The sequence below is a fragment of the Oncorhynchus gorbuscha genome, linkage group LG19, assembly GCF_021184085.1.
Source record: "Oncorhynchus gorbuscha isolate QuinsamMale2020 ecotype Even-year linkage group LG19, OgorEven_v1.0, whole genome shotgun sequence".
Taxonomy (NCBI): domain Eukaryota; kingdom Metazoa; phylum Chordata; class Actinopteri; order Salmoniformes; family Salmonidae; genus Oncorhynchus; species Oncorhynchus gorbuscha.
This window is the reverse complement of record NC_060191.1, coordinates 38398317-38422805: the sequence shown is the minus strand read 5'-3', so window position 1 is coordinate 38422805 and position 24489 is coordinate 38398317. Positions and strand designations below refer to the sequence as shown.

General features: G+C 44.7%; 1 protein-coding gene across 1 annotated transcript in view; it reads right to left on the bottom strand.

Annotated features, from left to right (window-relative positions):
- Positions 1–24489, bottom strand: part of LOC124005636 (mitochondrial import inner membrane translocase subunit TIM50-like) — a 32187-nt gene that overhangs the window by 4006 nt on the left and 3692 nt on the right. The window contains exons 4-8 of the mRNA XM_046315074.1: positions 17681–17702; positions 12603–12661; positions 11495–11614; positions 10539–10643; positions 9257–9355 (exon numbers count right to left, since the gene is read on the bottom strand). Coding sequence (XP_046171030.1) covers positions 9257–9355; positions 10539–10643; positions 11495–11614; positions 12603–12661; positions 17681–17702 — 405 coding nt within the window. The remainder of the gene's footprint in view (positions 1–9256; positions 9356–10538; positions 10644–11494; positions 11615–12602; positions 12662–17680; positions 17703–24489) is intronic.

Here is a 24489-nt window from a genome sequence, read left to right as displayed (position 1 = left end):
GTAAATCGAGCGCGCTCAAATTTCCCATCATTCTGATTACGGTAGTAATTTTGTCACCCTCATCATGGCAAAGACACAGAGAAATGCATATGATGCAGCTTTCAAGTTGAAGGCGATCGATCTGGCTGTTGGAAAAGGAAATAGAGCTGCTGCATGGGAGCTTGGCCTTAATGAGTCGATTATAAGACTTTAAACAGCAGTGTGAGGAACTGACTGCAAAAAGACAACAAACCTTTCAGAGGGAAGAAAAGCAGATGGCCCAAAGTACTTGCAGCCACTCGACGTCAGTGTAAATCGTGCATTTAAGGTGGCGCTCCGTGTTCAGTGGGAGGCTTGGATGACAAGTGGGAAGAAATCCTTCACTAAAACGGGCCGCATGCGAAGAGCAACTTATGGTCAAGTCTGCCAGTGGGTCCTGACAGCGTGGAGTATTGTCAAAAAATCCACTATCAACAGGTTTCGAAAGGCTGGACTGCTGCGTGTTGAAGGGGCAGCATGAGCTCAGCGGGGTATTTGCCTCCGGATGAAAGTGACGAGAGCGACAATGAAAACGATCCATCATCGGATGAAGCAATTCTCAGGCTATTCAACTCCGACACCGAAGGAGATGACTTCAGTGGTTTCAGTGCACAGGAGGAGGCTTGGTAGGCTGTTTTAATTTTTGTTACAAACAGTGTTTTGTTTAAAAGGCTGTGTAAAGTTAATGTTTCAATGTACCGGTAAGCACCTGCGGCTTATAGACATGTGCGGCTTATTTATGTACAAAATACATATTTTTTAATAATTCAGTGGGTGTGGTTTATATTCAGATGCACTTAATAGTCCAGCAATTACGGTAGTAAAAGGTCTGAATACTTATGTAAATGTCAACTCTTTAAAAACCTGTTTTTGCTTTGTCATTATGGGGGTAGTGTGTAGTCTGATGAGGGAAATAAACTATTTAATCCATTTTAGAATGAGGCTGTAACATACCAAAAATGTGGAAAAAGTCAAGGGGTCTGACTACTTTCCAAATGCACTGTACACCCATTTGTAGAGGGGAGAACACACCCACTTCTGCTGGCATGCCCTGTGCAGTCAGTCTCAGTGGTGGACCTGGGGAGCAGATGGAGAGGAACACTCTCCATCTCACTGAGGTATTCTGGATACCCCTGAGGTGCTGCTGACTAGCCTGGCAGAGCAGTGGGAGGCGCCCGCAGTGTGTGTGTGTCTCTAGAGGTATAGGAAAGAACCAGCACACTCTCCTCACTCCCAATAAATACAATTGGCATCTACCTTCTTTCTGAGACGGGGCCCAATCCCCAAGAGAATGTGTGTGGATTCGAGGTTGACCGATTACTCGGAATGGCCGATTAATTAGGGCCGCTTTCAAGTTATGACAATCTGAGATTGGTATTTTTGGGCGCCGATAATTTTTAAAATGTTTTTTTTTTTATACCTTTATTAAACTAGGCAAGTCAGTTAAGAACAAATTCTTATTTTCAATGACGCCCTAGGAACGAACAGTGGGTTAACTGCCTTGTTCAGGGGCAGAACGACAGATTTTCACCATGTCAGCTTGGGGGACCTTATAGCAATCTTGCATTTACATTACATTTAAGTCATTTAGCAGACGCTCTTATCCAGAGCGACTTACAAATTGGTGCATTCACCTTATGACATCCAGTGGAACAGTCACTTTACAATAGTGCATCTAAATCTTAAAGGGGGGGGGGGGGATGAGAAGGATTACTTATCCTATCCTAGGTATTCCTTAAAGAGGTGGGGTTTCAGGTGTCTCCGGAAGGTGGTGATTGACTCCGCTGTCCTGGCGTCGTGAGGGAGTTTGTTCCACCATTGGGGGGGCAACCTTATAGTTAACTAGTCCAATGCAATAATGACCTGCCTCTCTCTCGTTGCACTCCACAAGGAGACTGCCTGTTACGAGAATGCAGTAAGCCAAGGAAAGTTTAGCTAGCATTAACTTATCTTATAAAAACAATCAATCATAATCACTGGTTAACTACACACACATGCTTGATGATATTACTAGATATTATCTAGCGTGTCCTGCGTTGCATATAATCTGACTGAGCATACAAGTATCTAAGTATCTGACTGAGCGGTGGTAGGCAGAAGCAGGCACGTAAACAAATTCAAACAGCACTTTCTTTGCGTTTTACCAGCAGCTCTTCGTTGTGCGTCAAGCATTGCGCCGTTTATGAATTCAAGCCTATCAACTCCAGAGATGAGGCTGGTGTAACCGAAGTGAAATGGCTAGCTAGTTAGCGTGCACTAATAGTGTTTCAAACGTCACTTGATCGGAGCCTTCTGGTAGTGTTTCCCCTTGCTCTGCATGGGTAAAGCTGCTTTGATGGTGGCTGTTGTCGTTGTGTTGCTGGTTCATGACCAGGGAGGAGCGAGGAGAGGGACGGAAGCTATACCGTTACACTGGCAATACTAAAGTGCCTATAAGAACATCCAATAGTCAAAGGTTAATGAAATACAAATGGTATAGAAGGAAATAGTCCTGTAATTCCTATAACTACAACCTAAAACTTTTTACCTGGGAATATTAAAGACTCATGTTAAAAGGAACCACCAGCTTTCATATGTTCTGAACAAGGAACGTGAGCTTTTTTACATAGCACATATTGCACTTTTACTTTCTTCTCCAACACTTTGCTTTTGCATTATTTAAACCAAATGGAACATTTTCATTATTTGAGGCTAAATTGATTTTATTGATGTATTATATTAAGTTAAAATAAGTATTTGGTCAATAACAAAAGTTTCTCAATACTTTGTTATATACCCTTGGCAATGACAGAGGTCAAACAATTTCTGTAAGTCTTCACAAGGTTTTCACACACTTGCAGGTATTTTGGCCCATTCCTCCATGCAGATCTCCTCTAGAGCAGTGATGTTTTGGGGCTGTTGCTGGGCAATACGGACTTTCAACTCCCTCCAAAGATTTTCTATGGGGTTGAGATCTGGAGACGGGCTAGGCCACTCCAGGACCGTGAAATGCTTCTTACGAAGCCACTCCTTCGTTGCCCGGGAGGTGTGTTTGGGATCATTGTCATGCTGAAAGACCCAGCCACGTTTCATCTTCAATGCCCTTGCTGATGGAAGGAGGTTTTCACTCAAAATCTCATGATACATGGCCCCATTCATTCTTTCCTTTACACGGATCAGTCGTCCTGGTCCCTTTGAAGAAAAACAGCCCCAAAGCATGATGTTTCCACTCCCATGCTTCACAGTAGGTATGGTGTTCTTTGGATGCAACTCAGCATTCGTTGTCCTCCAAACACAACAAGTTGAGTTTTTACCAAAAAGTTATATTTTGAATTCATTTGACCATATGACATTCTCCCAATCTTCTTCTGGATCATCCAAATGCTCTCTAGCAAACTTCAGACGGGCCTGGACATGTACTGGCTTAAGCAGGGGGACACGTCTGGCACTGCAGGATTTGAGTCCCTGGCGGCATAGTGTGTTACTGATGGTAGGCTTTGTTACCTTGGTCCCAGCTCTCTGCAGGTCATTCACTAGGTCCCCCCTTCTGGGATTATTTTGACCCCACGGCATGAGATCTTGCGTGGAGCCCCAGATCAAGGGAGATTATCAGTGGTCTTGTATGTCTTCCATTTCCTAATAATTGCTCCCACAGTTGATTTCTTCAAACCAAGCTGCTTACCTATTGCAGATTCAGTCTTCCCAGCCTGATGCAGGTCTACAATTTTGTTTCTGGTGTCCTTTGACAGCTCTTTGGTCTTGGCCATAGTAGAGTTTGGAGTGTGACTGAGGTTGTGGGCAGGTGTATTTTATACTGATAACAAGTTAAAACAGGTGCCATTAATACAGGTAACGAGTGGAGGACAGAGGAACCTCTTAAAGAAGAAGTTACAGGTCTGTGAGAGCCAGAAATCTTGCTTGTTTGTAGGTGACCAAATACTTATTTTCCACCATAATTTGCAAATAAATTCATTAAATATCCTGTGATTTTCTGGATTTTGTTTCTCATTTTGTCTGTCATAGTTGAAGTGTACCTATGATGAAAATTACAGGCCCGTCTCATCTTTTTAAGTGGGAGAACTTGCACAATTGGTGGCTGACTAAATACTTTTTTGCCCCACTGTATTTGGGGAAGGGTAAAAATTAAAAAAAACTTCTAGAGTGTTTAAAGTTTCCAAGAGCGCAGTGTTCTCCATCATTGGGAAATAATAAATAAATAAAATCGAACTACCCAGACTCTGTCTAGAGCTGGCCGTCTGACCAAATTGTGCAACTGGGCAAGAAGGACCTTGGTCAGGGAGGTGACCAAGAACCTAATGACCACTCTGACAGAACTACAGAGTTCATTGGCCAAGATGAGAGAACCTGCCAGGAAAAGTCTCTACAGCACTTCACCATCTGGGAGAGTGACCAGACGGAAGTCACTCCTGAGAAAAAGGCACGACAACACACCTGGAGTTTGCAAAAAAGGAACGATCAGAAGCCAAAGAGTGTGGTCTGAGAACACAAAAAATGTCCTGAATGCAAAGCGCCATGTCTGAAGAAAACCCAGACACAGCTCATTTTCCTTACCGTGAAGCATGGTTGTGGCATCATCATGCTATGGAGATGCTTTTCAGCGGCAGGTACGGGGCGACTGGTAAGGATAGAGGGAACAATAAATGGAGACAAATACAGGTAAATCCTTGATGAGGACCAGCTTCGGATTGCAAACGACCATAGACTGGGGAAAAGATTTGTTCCAACAATGACCCCAAGCATACAGCCAAATTAACACTGGAATGGCTTCAGAACAAGAATGTGATTGTTTAGGCCAGGTCATCTGATGCATCACTCCATCTTTCTCCATGGTAAAATAGCCCTTACAGAGCCTGGAGGAGTGTTGGGTCATTGTCCTGTTGAAAAACAAATGAAAGTCCCACTAAGCCCAAACCAGATGGGATGGTGTGTCACTGCAGAATGCTGTGGAAGCCATACTGGTTAAGTGTGCCTTGAATTAAAAAATAAACCACAGACAGTGTGGGGGCGCTTTGCTGCTGACACCATAACATCACCTCCTCCATGCTTTACGGTGGGAAATGCAAATGCGCAGATCATCCGTTCACCCACACCACGTCTTACAAAGACACAGCGGTTGGAACCAAAAAGCTCACATTTGGACCAGACCAAAGGACAAATTTCCACCGGTCTAGTGTCCATAGCTTGTGTTTCTTGGCCCAAGTAAGTCTCTTCTTATTGGTGTCCTTTAATAGTGGTTTCTTTGCAGCAATTAGACCATGGGTCTCCTGACCCCTCCTGTCTCAGCCTCCAGTATTTATGCTGCAGTAGTTTGTGTCGGGGGGCTAGGGTCAGATTGTTATATCTGGAGTACTTCTCCTGTCCTATTCGGTGTCCTGTGTGAATCTAAGTGTGTGTTCTCTAATTCTCTCCCCTCTTTCTTTCTCTCTCTCGGAGGACCTGAGCCCTAGGACCATGCCCCAGGACTACCTGACATGATGACTCCTTGCTGTCCCCAGTCCACCTGACCGTGCTGCTGCTCCAGTTTCAACTGTTCTGCCTTATTATTATTGGACCATGCTGGTCATTTATGAACATTTGAACATCTTGGCCATGTTCTGTTATAATCTCCACCCGGCACAGCCAGAAGAGGACTGGCCACCCCACATAGCCTGGTTCCTCTAGGTTTCTTCCTAGGTTTTGGCCTTTCTAGGGAGTTTTTCCTAGCCACCGTGCTTCTACACCTGCATTGCTTGCTGTTTGGGGTTTTAGGCTGGGTTTCTGTACAGCACTTTGAGATATCAGCTGATGTAAGAAGGGCAATATAAATACATTTTATTTTATTTGATTTTGAAGGCCGGACTCAGTCTCCTCTGAACAGTTGATGTTGAGATGTGTCTGTTAATGGAACTCTGAAGCATTTATTTGGGCTACAATTTCTGAGGCTGGTAACTAATGAACTTATACTCTGCAGCAGAGGTAACTGGGTCTTCCATTCCTGTGGTCTTCATGAGAGCCAGTTTCACCATAGCGCTTGGGTTTTGCGACTGCACTTGAAGAAACTTTAAAAGTTCTTGAAATAACCTATATTGACTGACCTTCATGTCTTAAAGTAATGATTGACTGCTGTTTCTCTTTGCTTATTTGAGCTATTCTTGCCATAATTTGGACTTGGTCTTTTACCAAATAGGGCTATATTCTGTATACCCCCTACCTTGCATTATCAGTTGTGTTGTGATGTTTGAACCTAATAAAAACACCTCTTAAGGATTAGCCCCTTTCCCCCCCCAATTTTCGCCTAAAATGACACACCCAAATCTAACGGCCTATAGCTCAGGCTCTGAAGCAAGGATATGCATATTATTGGTACTATTTGAAAGGAAACACTTTGAAGTTCATGGAAATGTGAAAGGAATGAAGTAGAATAACACACACTAGATCTGGTAAAAGATAATACAAAGAAAAACAACCTTTTGTATTTTTTTGTACCATCTTTGAAATGCAATAGAAGGCCATAATGTATTTTTCCAGCCCAGGTGCAATTTAGATTTTGGCCACTAGATGAAGTGTATGTGCAACATTTTAGACTGACCCAATGAACCTTTGCATTTGTTTTTTTTTTTGTCAAGACTGCCCAAATGTGCCTAATTTGTTTATTAATAACTTTTCATGTTCAAAATTTTGCACTCTCCTCAAACAATAGCATGGTAGTCTTTCACTGTAATAGCTACTCTAAATTGGACAGTGCAGTTAGATTAACAAGAAAGTAAGCTTTCTGCCAATATCAGACATATCTATGTCCTGGGAAATGTTCTTGTTACTTACAACCTCATGCTAATCGCATTAGCCTACGTTAGCTCAACCGTCCCGTGGTAAGGACAATGATCCCGAAGGAAAGAAATTCCACAAAATGAAGTTTAAAAAAAAAGCACACCTGTTAGTTGAAATGCATTCCAGGTGACTACCTCATAACACTGGTTGAGAGAATGCCAAGCTGTCAGGGAAAAGGGTGTCTATTTGAAGAATCTCAAAATATATTGTGGTTACTACATGATTCCATATGTGTTCTTATAGTTTTGATATCGTCACTATTATTCTACAATGTAGAAAATAGTAAAATAAAATAAAAACCCTTGAATGAGTAGATGTTCTAAAACTTTTGACCGGTAATATACATTTCTGTATTACATTTTTTATAAATTAGCACAAAAAAAAACCCTCTAAAAATATGTTTGTTTTCACTTTGTCATTATGGGGATAGTGTTTAAATGAGTGTTATTTTTTTAAAAACATTTTGAATTCAGGCTGTAAAACAACATTGGGAGTAAGTCAAGGGGTATGAATACTTTCTAAAGGCATTGTAGGGCTTTGGTTTCACAGCCAGCCATGCTCTGTGATCCCATAACAAAGCAACAGGCTGTAAGCCAGAGTAGAAATGCGTCCAACCCCCACACACCCTCTCACAGGGTGACACACCCCTACCCACATGTTTGGTGTGCAGATAAAACACACTGTGCACTAGTATGACAACTTAAATCTGACTCTCCCGTGGAGAATGGAACGACAATTTGAACTGAAAATAAAATAAATACATTTTTAAAAAACTGATCTGAAACGCAAATTTGGCGGGGCAGGCGAGCACTCAACAGTCTTGTTCAACTCCATCCAGTTGGTCCACCTGTGACAGAAGGTCGTGCCCTCCACTAACTGCCCTCGGTCTTCAAGGGTTCCCTCAAAGTTGAACTTGTCATCAACATCAATGGCTGATTCTACCGCAGCCTGGTTCTATCACAGTTAATTAGACAGACCGGCCGATAATGTGAGTCGTCAGATAAGCCCGCTGATTTTATTGGCACCTCGCATCTGTGGCTCCACATTGTTTGAAAACTTTTTTGGGGGAGAAAAAAAAAACACCATCGAAATTCACCATTGGACAGACGCCTGGGGCCTCAGGGGACTCGGCTCTCTATTCAGACCTCCCTTTCTCTCGCTCCCTCACTCTCTTTCTGCCTCCCTGTTGCTCTTCAGAGGGCCAGATGGGAGGCGAAGGAGGGGAGAGGAAGGGGGAGGAGAGAGGGGGTGAAGAGAGACAGAGATGGGCAGAAGGTCAAAGGAAGGGGATGAGGACAGGAGGCACGTGAATTCAGGTGAGTACACAGGAGAAGATCCTCTACGTAACGTTAGAATCAGGATGACTAAATCTCCAAATAAATAGATTCAAGTTCCGTATAGCAGGGGGTAGCAGGTTACCCTCATCAACTCTTCATGTTTCCCGATGAATACAAGTTTTAGTAGTGCGTGATTAACATGGAAAGAACTGACCCCGATGAATGACCCATGTCCATGCATCATCACATAGAAAAGGAACACCTTTAAACCTATCCACCACTTCAGTCATACACATCACAACAGCTAGGCCACCTAGGATAAACACTTTCACTACCAAGCCAATCTAGTTTCACCATGCATTACACAAGCACTCCACTGAAACATGGTGATCTAGGCTAGCCAGGTTATGGTCTGATACAGCCAGTAATATACAACCATTTAATAGATGCTGGATAGGAGTAAAGCAACAGTTGCCATCTTAGAAAGCATTGCGTTAGAAATTCCCTCAGATGACAAATTAGGTTAACTTAGGTTAGCAAAGTCGTTAACGCTGCTGTACTTCAGCCATGCATGGAGAGAGACTGGCTGTTGGAGAGAGGCAGGCATAAGGTTAATGAGGCCCAGAAAGGGGGGGGGGGACCCCCCTATTGTCAGGGGGCGAGGACGAGAGAAAGAAAGAGGGATGGAGTCGGAGCATAGGAGAATCAATGCTGGAGCAGAAGGCGGCTATGCAGCCGAGACACGGGGGGTATGGCGCCATTGTGCCGACTGGGTCACAGTGGAGAGGGGAGCACCGGGGGGATCTGGGCTGGGGGCTTGGCCCAAGAGGAGCGGGGTTGACAAGGAGCACACTAACGTCCCAGAGTCTTAAACTCAACTCACGTCTTAAACAACAAAGAAACGGAGACAGTTAGAGAGAGTGAAAGCGCATACACTGATCTAGCCAAACTAAAGCAAATCCAACAATAAACAGGGCATTTGTCTGAAAAATGATGGATTTTATACACCAACATGACATTTGTTTAAATTCAGAAATATGGAAAACATTCAATTCACAGAATGCTGTGTTATTGGGGGCTTATGCAGTGTACATTAAACTGTGTACACACACACGGTTGGCCATGGTGGAATGTCAGCCTGATGATTTGTTTACCTTGACATGATGTCCCTCCACGTAACGCGTGGCGTCCCTGAAGAGGCGGTACATGACAAAGCCCTGGGGGTCGATGCTGTCAATCAGAGGGTACGCCGTCTGGTGAGAGAAAACCCGCATCACAACCTCACACAGCATTGACATGCTAGATGCTTCTGCATATGCATGATGGCCATCGGTTACATGGCTAGAGTTGGGCTGAGGACTGGGACAGATTTTTGTTTTGTATGGGGTCTAGCTTCCTGGTTACTGCTCATAAAAGCCCACTTAAAATCCCTTCACATTATAAAATCTGAACTAACAGCTTCTCATTGAACCACATGGTTTAGTCAGCACTAATGCAGTGGGCAGGTGGAGAAGACAAGTGCCAATGTGAAGCACAGGAAATCTTGATGGGTTAATGATCCATACTCCGGAGGGCAACCTGCAGCTAGCGGAGGTACAGACCAGGCTTCAGTTTGACTTGGCACGGTCACTGCTGCAGGTCAACACAACACTGAGGCTGACCTTCACCCAGAGAAAACAAAACACAGTCCCACGTCTAAACAAGGGGCCAATTAGACCCTGAGCGGAGCATGGCTCATTTGCATATACATGTCAGCATGAATAAAAAAGGGGCCTTTGGAGCCCAAAAGGAAACCCATTCTGAGCTTGCCTGTCGGCCATGACGTAGGTTATTAGGACAAACAATAGGGGCGAGGCATATTGGTGCCAAAACAAAACAAAAAGTAAAAACAACACTAGGGATGTTGTTTGGATCAAGTCTGGAGTGGCATAACACATTCAAACGTCATGGATCTGTTTTGAAGTGACCATTAGAACAAAGGTCTACAGGGGAATCGTGGAGGTGACAGGTGCAGTCACAACAAACATTCTAAGCTACACCCAGAGGTAAGAGTGGCCCTGATTGGCTGTGGTGGAGAGAGGCTGTGGCAGATGTCTGGTAGGTAAGTGAGGCAGGCAGGTCTAAGCCTTAACCAATCCAAAATGCTTCTTCACTGAAATGTGACATATGGTAGCAGTTAATGATTTGTCCGTTGCGACACCTATAGAATTGCAGTGTTGATTGGCACGAGACATGTTCAGAAAAAGGTACAAAAAGGGTGAGTGGGGGATTTAAGGGAAATTCTGGCTCAAAGAAGACCATTTGTCAACATAGGACTTGCAAAATATACTTGAAACAATGACGGTACAATAACACTGTGACAAGATGTTGTGAAAGTCCTCATTGGCCCGTGCCAGAACTGCGCTCAACCCCTCGTGTTGTAGAGATGTCACTCACCATGCCTGTTTCTGCAGTGAAGATGACTATCTCATAGAGAGGGGCTAGCTGCTGGAACAGGTAGTCGATGCCTGGCCTCTTCTTGAAGCGCCAGCCTGTAGCCAGCTGTGGGGAGAACAAACCAGTCCACTTCACATGTATTCTGGCTAGAATTCTCACTGAAAGCTATCCACAAATATAGTCAGTGAATAATCAATTTAAAAATCAGTTTATCATGTTATAGAGCATCTCTTGACAGCCACTAACCAAACCACATAAATGCACAAATAACCAGTGATCGATTGATTCATTAGTTTGTCATCACGTTATAAAGTGGTATATTCACGGGCATTCATTTTTGCTTTTTCCACGGCCTAAACGGAGCAGCTTATGGCAGATGAAGCGTTTGGATGACCTCCTGGACCACTTGTAGTCTTTTCTTCAGAAATCAAAGCCTGTGCAGGGCCGCCAGGTGGCTGTCTGCTGAGGGCTGGTGTCGGGTTACGTCCACACCTCACCGGTCTATGCACGCGCCACTAGTAGGGCGGAGTCATAGGGGGAGGGAGCATGATACCACTCAGGTAAGGACAAGTAGGTAGAATCTCAGGTAGGAGGGGCAGGGGGTGTTAGAGTAGGGGTTGGGACAGGCTTCGAGGGGGCCAGGTGGAAGCCACGGGTAATGGGAGGGTCTTTACAGATAGTGGAGGTAAACAGGTGGTGGGCCCCCAGCGACCCACAGGCCAGATGGCCACCCACAGAGGGGCGGGGGAGGCTGAGTTAAAATCCTAAGTAAACTAATTTTAAAAAACGATTCTACTTATGAATGATTAATGTACAATCAAATCCAAGGAATGAGACAAAACAGCTTTTCTCTTGTGTTCTTGGCTATACTGAGAGAAGGCATCCAGGCCACCCAGCAGGTTACTGGTACCAGACGGCCAGGGTGAGGTGCTGGGTGAGAGGGAGGTGGTACGTACCGACCACTCTGGGTGCAGCAGGACGTCTGTGAGCTCCAAGACCAGGGTGTAGGGAGGCTGGTAGTAGGGCTCCCTCAGGGGGTCAGGAAGCAGCTTGGGGCTCGTGGGCTCAATGATCATCTGGGGACGCACAGATATGACGTCGTCACACAACTACACAAAAACACGATGCTGCAGTAGGGAGGAACAAGTGGCACATCATCAGAACTATGTGGGTCAACAGACAACAGCCAAACTCCAATAAAAATAAGTATGCAACTTGTATTTTGTGGTGAACGAGTCCTATCCCTTTAATACTTGAGGTCCTTCATAAGGGTGATTTCTAGTTGAAGTTGAAGACTAGTCTAATGTCAACATGGTCACAAGCAAGTTGCAGTAAAACACACGGAGGCCATCACTCCCGGCTCGCAGGAGTAAAATGTATTTGGTTGCTTATGTGGGAATGCAGGAGCGTGAAAAGATTGTGGCCAGCTTCCTTATTTAATTTATTTGCTCTTAGCTGGCCTCATCACGGCAAACTCAACAAAAAAAAGAATCCTGTAAGAACCAGCTGCAAGAGGGAGATGGAACGCGTGGAAGAGAGAACTGACATGTTCAAGAGACCAGAGGCCAGGGAGGAGAGGGTGAGTGTTGTCAATATGCAGGATGGAAAAGGGGTGTGCGCTCGTGTGTATACACACGAAGGAGACAGGGGGCTGTTCACACTCCATTGAAGAGATCAAAGCGCTAAGAGGGAGATGGATTTTGGTGTGTGTGGGTGGAGGGGGGGGGGATCTAACTGAACGGCAGCTGCAGGCCCATGCAGAGAGGCCTTCCTGCTCAAAGCAGTCTGGCTGCACCTGCCTCTGCTTCAGTAAAGACAGACAAGCAGCCTAACATGGCTCCCAGTGTAAATATCCCAATCCAGCAGTTAACCCAGGGGTTTAGTGGACAAGGACCTTCTATTCTACCACCCTGAACCAGCCACAGGAGGAAAATGCTGACTAGATCAACCACATAGCAAATACTACCAACTGTAGAGTGGAGCCATCCATTGATCAGGTTACATTGAACAGTGGGAGTGGCAAAGGCCGTTTTAACCGTCTCGTGTTCGTTTCTTATCACCCACCTGTCTGTAGTCTTGGAAATACTTCAACGTCCTTCTCAACTGCTGGATAACCGGTGCGTCTGTAAGAGAGATCAGCTATAAACAGTGTGGAGCGAGTATCGTTTCTCAACACGCCATACTCAAGACGGAACACTTAGCCTAAGGGCAGTTGTGGTGCATGTATGTATAGGATATAGGAGTTACTGAGCATCTCAAGCCAACTCCGGTGCTGGTAGAATGGACATGGCTGTAGTCCTAATGAATGACATTTTTAATTTAAAGGGGGCAATCAGCAGTTTATACACACACTGAACCAAAATATAAAGTGTTGGTCCCATGTTTCATGCACTGAAATACAAAATAAATCTAAGAAAATGTTCCATACACACAAAAAGCTTATTTCTCTGAAATTTGATGCACAAATTTTTATTACATCCCTGGTAGTGAGCATGTCTCCTTTGCCAAGATAATCCACCCACCTGACAGATGTGGCATATCAAGAAGTAGACTAGACAGCATGATCATTACACAAGTGCACCTTGAGCTGGGGACAATAAAAGGCCACTAAAATGTGCATGTCACAAACACAATGACACAGATGTCTCAAGTTGAGGGAGCGTGCAGTTGGCATGCTGATTGCAGGAATGTCCACCAGAGCTATTGCTAAAGAATTGAAAGTTCATTTCTCTGCCATAAGCCGCCTCTGTCATTTTAGAGAATTTGGCAGTACATCCAACCGGCCTCACAACTGCAGACCACGTGTGGGCGAGCGGTTTGCTGATGTCAATGTTGTGAACAGAGTGCCCCATGATGGCAAGTGGGGTTATGGTATTGGCAGGCATAAGCTATGGACAACGAACACAATAGCATTTGATCAATGGCAATTTGAATGCATAAAAATACAGTGACGTGACCCTGAGGCCCATTTCTTTTAAGTATCTGTGACCAACAGATTTTTATTTATTTATTTATTAACCTTTATTTAAATAGGCAAGTCAGTTAAGAACCAATTCTTATTTACAATGACGGCCTACACTGGCCAAACCCGGACAACGCTGAACCACCCTATGGGACTTCCAATCACGGCCGGTTGTGATATATCCTGGATTCGAACCAGGGTGTCTGTACTGACGCATCTAGCACAGAGATGCAGAGCCTTAGAACGCTGCACCACTCGGGAGCCCAGGGGGTGTTACCCTGTCATGTGATATCCATAGATTAGGGCATAATGAATTTATTTAAAATTGACTGATTTCCTCATATGAACTGAAACTCAGTAAAAGTCTGAAATTGTTGCGTTCATATTTGTTCAGTAAACATTTAGACATGAATTATATATATCCATTGATTCTTTGGAATATAACATAAATACATCATGAGCTAAGTTCAGTCATTTCCCATCAGAATATAAAATAAGCTTGTTTTACTCCAATGTTTGTAAACAAAATCTAAAACGACATAGTTTTAAAACATGTTTTGAAACTATCATTTTAATATCATGGATGGTTAGTCCTCGCATCCATAGCTAAATTTGAGAGTAGTTAAATTTCTCCAGCTTTTTAAACGAACCAGGGAGACCGCTTTATTGTTTATACAGCTGATTGCCGCTTTAAGAGAGGCATCTCTGTAGGGAACCGCAGCATTGGTCCCAACAGATAACATCTCAGCAATTTGATGGCAGATGCTCCTAGGATAGTTCTCCACTCAGATAAAGCATGCAGCCAGGGGCCTCTGGGATGTGAAGTCCTTTGGGACAGAGACAGTGAGAGAGATGGAGTGGCTCTCTATGGGCCTATAGCGTCCGGCCAGTGTCTATAATCAGGCAGGCCCCTTTGGGTCCCCCAGCCCAGTAATAGCAGGCCTGGGAGTGGGTGAGCTGGTGAAACACCCCCTACCCCTCCGGCCTGCCTGCGTATGTGTGTTTTATAAGGCCTGGGCGGAACATACTCTTCTAGAGAGCATGGGACTGTGACCGGCCCCGTTGACAAACCTCTTCCTTGGGAAAGCAGAGCCAAGCCAGGCTGGGGGTGGGTGGTGATCGTTACAACCCCCTGGAGAGGGACGGGGGTTGCCGAGGCGTGTGTATGTGTATGCATGAGAGTATGTGTGCGCAAAATGTGTAATATGTTCGTGTCTGTGCGCGTGCCCCTGTGTTTGTGCCTCTGTGAGAGTCACTGAGGATAGGACGGATCAAGGCACGTTTTTATGGTAATAAAGGGGCTGGGTAGTGGTGGGATGAGATCGAAAAGAGGATGACAGGTGAAGGATGGTGATGGGATTAATGTGTCAGCCAGGCCACAGTGGGTCCTTCAATGATGTGAGAGGTGGGGAAGCTACCTCTAAGGGGCAAAGGATATAGCCATATAGTCAGGGACATAGGCATTCCATTTTCTCCATTGGTAACTGTTGGCTGTGATCACATTCAGTCTTATCAAAAGCAGAACTCCCATTATGGTAAAAACATTTGGGACTGACATCAACTCTGAAAGGAAGACCATTACAAACTAAAGAAAAACAAAGGCCCCCAGAAAAGAAGGCTTTGACAAGCAGCAGCAGCAGTCTGGTCAGGCAGCCTCTTGTCCTAAACTTGTTTGCCAGTGTAATAGAGGCAGGCCATTGAGGCCAGTGGAAAGGCTACGTTGCTCTCGGAAGGGAAGTCCATTTAAACAGGCGAGAAGTAGGGAGGGAACGAGGGAGGAAAGGCAAGAAAGATCGATGGTGGTGCCTCCAGACACAACAAAGGCCTCCTTTAATCCACAACTGGGGTGGCATATGCTCCGTTAGTTATCTTAAGGCCATTATTACTCAATTGCCTTTATTCTCCCTGTTCTCTTTTTTTTTTTTTTTGGGGGGCTCTTGCTTTTCTTTTGGCCTGCGCTGTCAATCGCTTCTTTCTTGGGCCGTGACAAACAGTCGTCCGGCCTCGCTCTTTGCGTTGGGGCTGGGGGGGGTGTCTATTGGAGTATCTGTTTAGGGACATAGGCTATTGGTTGGGCCGGTAGGTGTAAGAGGCATGCTGGATTGGTTAGCTTGTTTGTTTGGAGTACAGGTGGTCTCTATCCTCCTAGGGGCTATAAGTCTGTCAGAGCGAGCAAACATGGAACGGCCCCTCATCAAGTCAAAGCCAAATAGGGGCTCTGAGGATCCTAGCTGCAGGATACTAACTGGGACACATGGGAGGATGAATGATGTGATAAAATGGACCGAAAGAGATGAGGTCCTCCAAGTCTTGATACGCCTCCCAAAATTACAAGTCAGTTATTTAAGCCTAATAATAGTGCTTGAAGATAAAAATGTATTTTCTCTCCCCCTAAACACAAAACATCTGGTGTGTGTACTGATTGATTCCATACTGCATCAAGACCGTTTCATAGACCCACAGTACACACTAGGAGAAAGCAACAACTTCTAACCTCAGCGAGTATTTTGAAAGCAGTCCTGCACTTGTCACACCCTAGTGTGACCTCAACAGCGCAGTCTTTGGGGAGGTCATCACTGCCACAGCGTCCAACGCTCCTCCTCAGCATAACGCCCCTGGCTCTGAATACCATCACTTGGCAAGGCGACACGGATCTGGACGAGCACGCCTGACCTCATCGCCTCGGGTCCCTGAGGACCCATCCAGCGGAGGCGTCCAGGCTGCCCCCCCCCCCAATCCCCTCCACTAGCCTTCTGCCACTTGGGGTGGAGGGGCGCGTGGGCAGGGGGCTGGAATGCTCCCTCTACGCTCCCCCGTGGGCCCCTTAGACCATCAATGGCCTTCATTAGGGATATTGAACGCTGTGGGTGCATCAGGGCTGGCCAATAACAGCAGCAGCCGAAGCAGCACTCTGGACACTGACGGAAATAAAGGGACACAGCAGCAGTGCCAGATAGAGGACTTTGGGGAGCGTGACAGCTATAGCGTGAAGAATTAATGAAGCAATTATTGGTATAACAGGGTGATTGTTAAGCGTTTATAAAATCAACACTTCTGGAAAGGGCCACAGCTGTCCCTGGCATTAGCATAGCTTTGAAGCGGTGAGGGGAGGCACCTCGCGACTCAGTCCTCTGTCATTTCAACAGCATAGCCAGTTCTAGAACGCGACACATTCCCGCTCAGCTCCACACTGGCCATATGTGCACTCAAGAGGGGAGAGAGATGTCAATCAAAACACCAATGAAACACACAGCTAGGACAACAAATCTATTGGGGAAACCAATGTGTTTTAATACTATTAAATTAAAATGGAGAGAAACAAGCAAAATGTCAACTTTCCTGTTTGTCGGTCTTATGAGGCCCTTTTTCACCAGGTTGTCAGCCTGGCAGTTTATAGGGATGACTGACAGCTGAGAGGCATATGGGGGGGGGTGACTCATCTGGACCACTGTCAGTGAATGGGTGAAAATGGGTGGTCAAGTGGTAAACGTGGTATGGATGGGTATTAGAGTGCTAGAGGTCTGCCTGAGGGAGCAAACAAACAGCACTCAACATCACACTTTGTTGTTGTTTTTTGTTGTTGAATTTGACCCCTTTTCCTCCCCAATTTCGTGGTATCCAATTGTTTTAGTAGCTACTACCTTGTCTCGTCGCTACAACTCCCGTACGGGCTCGGGAGAGACCCTATCCCTACCGGCCAAGCCCTCCCTCACCTGGTCGACACTGGGCCAATTGTGCATCACCCCACGGACCGCCCAGTCGCGGCCTGTTGCGACAGAGCCTGGGCGCAAACTCAGTCTCTGGTGGCACAGCTGGCGCTGCAGTACAGCGCCCTTAACCACTGCGCAACCCGGGAGGCCAACATCACACCTTTTTAATGACAAATCTAAGATCAAACTAAATGAGTCGAAGACTTCACAAATTAACCACCAACAGCTGTCTAAACTTTTTTTTTTACCATGTTTACATCAGCTATAAAAGATTACATCAGTTATGTGAATCGAGATCCATTTACAGCCCATGACCAGATGTATGGGAAGGCAGAGGTGTGCCAAAAGCCTAGGAGAACAAGGGGTCATTAATAAAAACGCTCATCTCTAAGCTAACTCAACTTCGAGAAAAGAAAACCTCCCCAAAATACCACAGGTAGTGTCCACCCAAAAAAAGGAAAACAACTCACCGTTATCAAACTCATCTGGAATCTGTAAAAGACAGAAGGAAGGTGAGAAATAGTCCAGCAAGGTCAATGTCAGATGGTACTGTTGACATAACTTAACATGAATTACACTATGGCCTAACGCATAAGGTAAATAACATGACTTTTTGTGGTTGTGTTTACGTTCAAACGTCAGTGTCAGCCAATTCAGCTGTTGGTGTTTAGGTCCAAACAGCCACGACACCTCTCAAATACTACAGAATATTACTTTATTGAAGTCGATAGCCTTCCAGTCTAGTTAGCATTTCATCTGTCCATGCATCTACATCAGGGGTAGGCAACTAGATTAAGACAGGTCGATTTCTCAGGGCAAATGGTCGAGGGTGCCAGAAAATTACAATCATTTGTACACTGCAAATTGACCACAACTAAGCCAAAATAGAGAGCATTTGAAAATAATAACTTCATACCTTGAAACACGATCACATTTTGTTTGTGGGGATACTTGGGAACAGATTACCTCAATTAAAAACAAGTTTTTAAAAATCAGCAGGATTTTTTTTTTAATTAAAAAAATAATAATAATCACTCGCAGACCGGTTTCGGCCCAGGGGCCACCTGTTGCCGACCCCTGATGTAAAACTGAACATCAATACTGTACCCATGTTTGACATACTCTCTTATAAAACAGTTCTTAAGCAGGGACTAAGGTACCAAAATAAATAAAAAGAGACCACCGTTTTCTCCTTAAGAGCACAGACACCAAGACCGTCCAAACCACTCACGTTCTAATTTACACACAGATACGGGGCTGTCCAGGCATCGTGCACTGTGTAGTAGTGTCCAGTATATATATTTTTATTTATCTAGGCAAGTCAGGTAACAACAAATTCTTATTTACAATGACTGCCTAACCCGGATGACGCCGGGCCAATTGTGCGCCGCCCGATCACAGCTGGTTGTGAAACAGCCTGGAATCGAACCAGGGTCTGTAGTGACACCTCTAGCACTGAGATTCAGTGCCTTAGACCGCTGCCCGTCTCGGGAGCCCCTGTTGCTCGTCTCTGTGCATTACGTGCAGTCATGCTTAAGTGTTAGACCTGGCCCCTCCCTCGCGGTGAAACTTTCAGCAGCGGACCCACACCAGCCCACCAATTAATCTCCCAGCTGATGAATATTCAGCTGCATCTGCCAGCAGGTCCCTGGCCTGGCCCACCTGGGGGTCTGCCTGCCAAAGACAGAGAGACAGAGGGAGAGAGAGAGAGCCAGCCGGGGGCCGAGTGGGACACCACATGCTGCACGCTGGGGCCACTACATGGGAAATGATGGGGTATGCTGGAGCTGTTTCATCCTCCTCAACACCCCTCCCTCCCTATCAAGGCTGTCCTGAGGGGGTTGCAGTGGTTGAAAAGAACACTGCTCAACTACGCCCCCTGATGCCTGTGCAAGGTTATGAGTTCTCTTTATAATGTAGATCATTTGACCAGTGATACAGTTCACTGTGTTGGTCATTACTGCATTGGGGAAGGCCGACACCTCTAGCACTGAGATTCAGTGCTAGAGGTGTCACTACAGACCCTGGTTCGATTCCAGGCTGTATAACAACCGGCTGTGATCGGGCTGTGCACAACTGGCCCAGCGTCATCCGGGTTAGGGTTTGGCCGGGGGAGGACCCCATGTTCCTTAATGTTGATGCGGTTGTTACTGACAAGAAGCACATGGCTGTGCTCTTTAAATCACCACTTTATTAAGTCAGGATTCCTATTTGTCTCAGCCATGCCTCCGTGCCCGTCCAACATTTCCTCATCTCCCACCCCTTCTAATGCGACTATCCCAGATGCTTCTCTCTTTTCCCTTGCACCGCTACAAAGTTTCTCCCTGCAGGCAGTCACTGAGTCCGAGGTGCTAAAGGAGCTCCTTAAAACTTCTTGGTGACAGGGGGGCAGTACTAAGTATCAAATAAGGTGCCCGGAGTAAACTGCCTGCTACTCTGTCCCAGATGCAAATATATGCATATTATTAGTAGTATTGGATAGAAAGCACACTGAAGTTTCTAAAACTGTTTGAATGATGTCTGAGAGTATAACAGAACTCATATGGCAGGTGAAAACCTGTGAAAAATACAACCAGGAAGTGGGAAATCTGAGGTTTGTAGTTTAACTCTTTGCCATTCCAATATACAGTGTAAATGGGGCTTCCACTAAATGTCAGTTTTTAGAATTTTGTTTGAGGCTTCTACTGTGAAGTGGGGGCAAATGAGCGGGGATTGAGCCAGGTGTCTGGCAGAGTACCACAGGCTCGTGAGGCGAGGTCATGAGAGAGTTAGCTCTCGTTCCATTGCTTTTCTACAGACAATTGAATTCTCCGGTTGGAACATTATTAAAGATTTATGATAAAAACATCAAAGATTCTATACTTAGTTTGACAAGTTTCTAAGACCTGTAATATAACTGACTTTGTCTGACGTTCGTCTGGACCTGAACGCGCGTTTGGATTTGTTTACTAAATGCCCTAAGAAAAGAAGCTATTTGGACATAAAGTTCATCATTTATCTAACAAATCAAACATTTGTTGAACTGTGATTCCTGGGAGTGCATTCTGATGAAGATCAAAGGTAAGTGAATATTTATAATGATATTTCTGACTAATGTTGACTACACAATATGGCGGATATCTTTTTGGCTGCTTTGTTGTCTGAATGCTGTACTCAGATTATTGCATGGTTTGCTTTTTCCGCAACGTTTAAAAAAAAATCTGACACAGCGGTTGCATTAAGGAGAAGTGTATCTCTAATTCCATGTATAACAATTGTATTTTCATCAACATTTATGAGTATTTCTGTAAATTGATGTGGTTCTCTGCACAATCACCGCATGTTTTAGAACTACTGAACGTAAAGCGCCAATGTAAAGCGAGATTTTTTAAATACAAATATGCAATTCAGCAAAAAAAAACATACATATATTGTGTAACATGAGGTCCTATGAGGGTCATCTGATGAAGATCATCCAAGGTTTGTGATTAATTTGACCTCTGTGCTTTGTGACTCCTCTCTTTGGCTGGGAAAAATGGCTGTGTTTTTCTGTGACCTAACATAAATCGTTTGTGGTGCTTTCGCTGTAAAGCCTTTTTGAAATCAGACACTGTGGCTGGATTAATGAGATTTTATCTTTAAAATGGTCTAAAATACTTGTATGCTTGAGGATTTTTTGTTTGTTTTGAATTTGGCACCCTGCACTTTCACTGGCTGTTGGCGAGGTGGGACGCTACCGTCCCACATATCCCAGAGAGGTTAACTTGACCCCCCCCAAAAAACATATTGGTCAGATGATTTAGATCCTTTCTTTAAGGTTGCTGCCCCCATCGTCGCCAAGCCCCTCCACTTTCTGGGGAGGTTCCCATTGCTTGTAAGGCAGCCACACTTCGTCCTTTATTTAAAGGGGAGATCAAGATGATCCTAACTGTTATAGGCACATTTCTATTTTGCCCCATTTTTCAAAAGTGTTGGAAAAACTGGTCAATAATCAACCCGCTTGCTTTCGGGATGCTTATGGTATTCTCTCGGGTATGCAATCTAGTTTCCGCTCAGGTTATGGAGGCGTCACTGCAACCTTAAAGGTCTTCAATGATGTCACAATTGCCCTTGATTCTAAGCAATATTGCGCTGCTATTTCTATTGACTTGGCCAAAGCTTTTGATATGGTAGACCATTCCATTCTTGTGGGCCGGCTAAGGAGTATTGGTGTCTGAGGGGTTTCGCCCTGGTTTGCTAACTACACCTAAAAGAGTACAGTGTATAAAGTCAGAAAATCTGCTGTCTCAGCCACAGTACCCCAAGGCTCAATCCTAGGCCCCACGATCTTCTCAATTTACACCAACAACATAGCTCAGGCAGTAGGAAGCTCTCATCCATTTATATGCAGATGATAGTCTATACTCAGCTGGCCCCTCCCAGGATGTTGTGTTAAATGCTCTACAACAAGGCTTTCTCTAACCTTTACCTTGTGCTGAACAACTCCAAAACAAAGGTCATATGGTTTGGTAAGAAGAATGCCCCTCTTCCTACAGGAGTCATTAATACCTCGGAGGGTTTAGACCGAGGTAGTCACCTCATACAAGTACTTGGGAGTATGGCTAGATGGTGCACTGTTCTTCTCTCAGCACATATCCAAGCTGCAGAATAAAATTAAAACTAGACTTGGTTTCCTCTATCGTAAATCGCTCCTTTCACCCCAGCTGCCAAACTAACCCTGATTCAAATGACCATCCTACCCATGCTAGATTACGGAATCATAATTTATAGAGCGACAGGTAAGGGTGCTCTCGAGCTGCTAGATGTTCTTTACCATTCGGCCATCAGATTTGCCACCAAAGCTCCTTATAGGACACATCACTGCACTCTATTCGCCTCTGTAAACTGGCATCTCTTTATTGCCGTTGCAAGACCCACTGGTTGTTGCTTATTTTTAAAACCCTCTTAGGCCTCACTCCCCCTTATCTGAGATATCTACTGCAGCCCTCATCCTCCACATACAACACCCGTTCTGCCAGTCACATTCTGTTAAATGTCACCAAAGCACACACATCCCTGGGTCGCTCATTTTTTCAGTTCACTGCAGCTAGTGACTGGAACGTGCTGCAACACTCAAACTGGACAGTTTTATCTCAATCTCTTCTTTCAAAGACATTCTGACAGGTGTGGCTGCTTTGTGTGATGTATTGTTGTCTTTACCTTTGTGCTGTTGACTGTGCCCAATATGTTTGTACCATGTTGTGTTGCTACCATGCTGTGTTGTCATGTGTTGCTGCCTTGCTATGTTGTTGACTTTAGGTCTCTATGTAGTGTTCTCTCTTGTTGCGATGTGCATTTTGTCCTATATTTATATTGTATTTAGTTATTTATTTTAATCCCAGGCCCCCGTCCTCGCATGAGGCCTTTTGGTAAATAAGAATATCCTTAAGTAACTTGCCTAGTTAAATAAAAAGGTGAAATTAACTAAAGATAACAGCTGATAAAGCACACTTCCTATCAGATTAGTTTCATAATGTGCCAGGTAAACCTGTATATTAGGGCAAAGGTAAGGGGATGGGCCAGTGGGGAAAAGGTAAACACAGCCACGAAGTCGGCCAAGTGTGCCCTCTTGTGGCGGTTTAAGGAGAATGAAATAGGCCTAGGGTTGTTTTAAGAGGATTGCCCCGGATTCCAAGGTTGGCTGCTGACAGAATCTTTGAAATGTGACGCAAACGGGTCTCATTCAGCGCCATTTGCGTAGACTGTGTAGAGCCCTTAACATGTACTTTGCTGGCAGCCAACCTTGGAATCGGATGCTATCCTCTTAAAACACTAGACATCTCAGTCAGACATAAGCTTATGCTTAGGAAAGGAAGGCAGGCAAATGACTGAGTCGTATCAACCCCTACGCCGGTAGTGTCTAGTACAGCGTCCAGCAACTCCGGTCTCCTTTCCTAAACCAATAGTGTCACGTAAGCTAGTCAGGGTTTGAGTCAGTTCAGGAAATTTGTTGAAATTCATGAACAAATAATGAATTAATTGATCTTATTTCAGTGCCCTGTCTCAGATAATATAATTCATGTAATTGCATGATAGTCGTGGTTAATCTCAAAGAACTAAATATGGAACTATAAAAAATTAAAAAACAGAATCTTGCTAGTACAGATTGTTTTGCCCATTAAACCATCACTCTCAAGAACCACTTCTTACAGCACAGAGCAGTGAATTAACTTATAACAAGACTTGGGTCTTCCAAATTGGTCTTTCAGAGGAGGTTGAGAGGGTACGAGGTGTGCGAATGCTCATTTAGGGGTAATTCACACCTCGTCACAACAATGGGGCAGAGGCCCTGGAGACCAGGGGCAGGCCCTGTTCCCAAACCAGCTACAGGTTGGCCACGGGAACTCTCACCAAACAGAGGTGGCCACTCATTGCGCCGAGAGATGAAAATAGTTCCCACACTGATAGCCGTGTACAATATTGATGCATGAGAACATAGACCCATCACAGCAACACACTGGTGAGGGGCAAATCCCATTATAAGAGATGTTGCTCTAGCTAGTGAAATTAATGAGAATTTGTTGTCACTACCAAGTTCCAAAATGCACTCATCTGTTTTGGAAATGCAGCACAACCTAGTCCAACCTCTAGAGCAGTGGTAACCAAGTCAAGATTACTTTTGCAATCAAAAAGCAAGCAGAGATCTACTGCTCAGAATTATTATTAAAACATGACTTAACATGAACCTAATATAAACAGTTCTGTAGGAATGAGGTTTGTGCAGTAAGCCTAATAGATTGCAGCATATTGGCTATATGCCTGGCCTACCAATATTGTTAATTTTTGACCATATTATATTTCAAAACTCAAGCTTTGATAAAGTAGATCAGTTGGTATAGCACTTGAGGCAAAGCGGAGGATAAATTGAAATCTGCAAATACTTTGCTGGACTGATGGTACCTGCAGCTGATGGTCATGGTGCTTTCAAGACAACTGGGAACACGATTAAAAATATATATATATAACAAAAACCTAGGTCAAATCATGACATCCGTAATCTTCAGGTTGGAAAATCAGAGCTCTAGAAAGATGAGTTTCAAACTTGAAATTTCAAGTTTGAAGACCGTACTAAAAGAATCTCCCCCCCAGTCTGATCTTTTTTTCTTTCGTCGGAATACCCAGTTGTCTTGAATGCACTGAAGTGGGAAATCTCCGAATTCCCAGTTGTTTTGAACATGGCATTAGTCTAAACAGAGGTCGACTGACCAGAGAGAGGGGACACTGTCTTCCTTCCACCTGATGACGAAACTCAAATCGCACC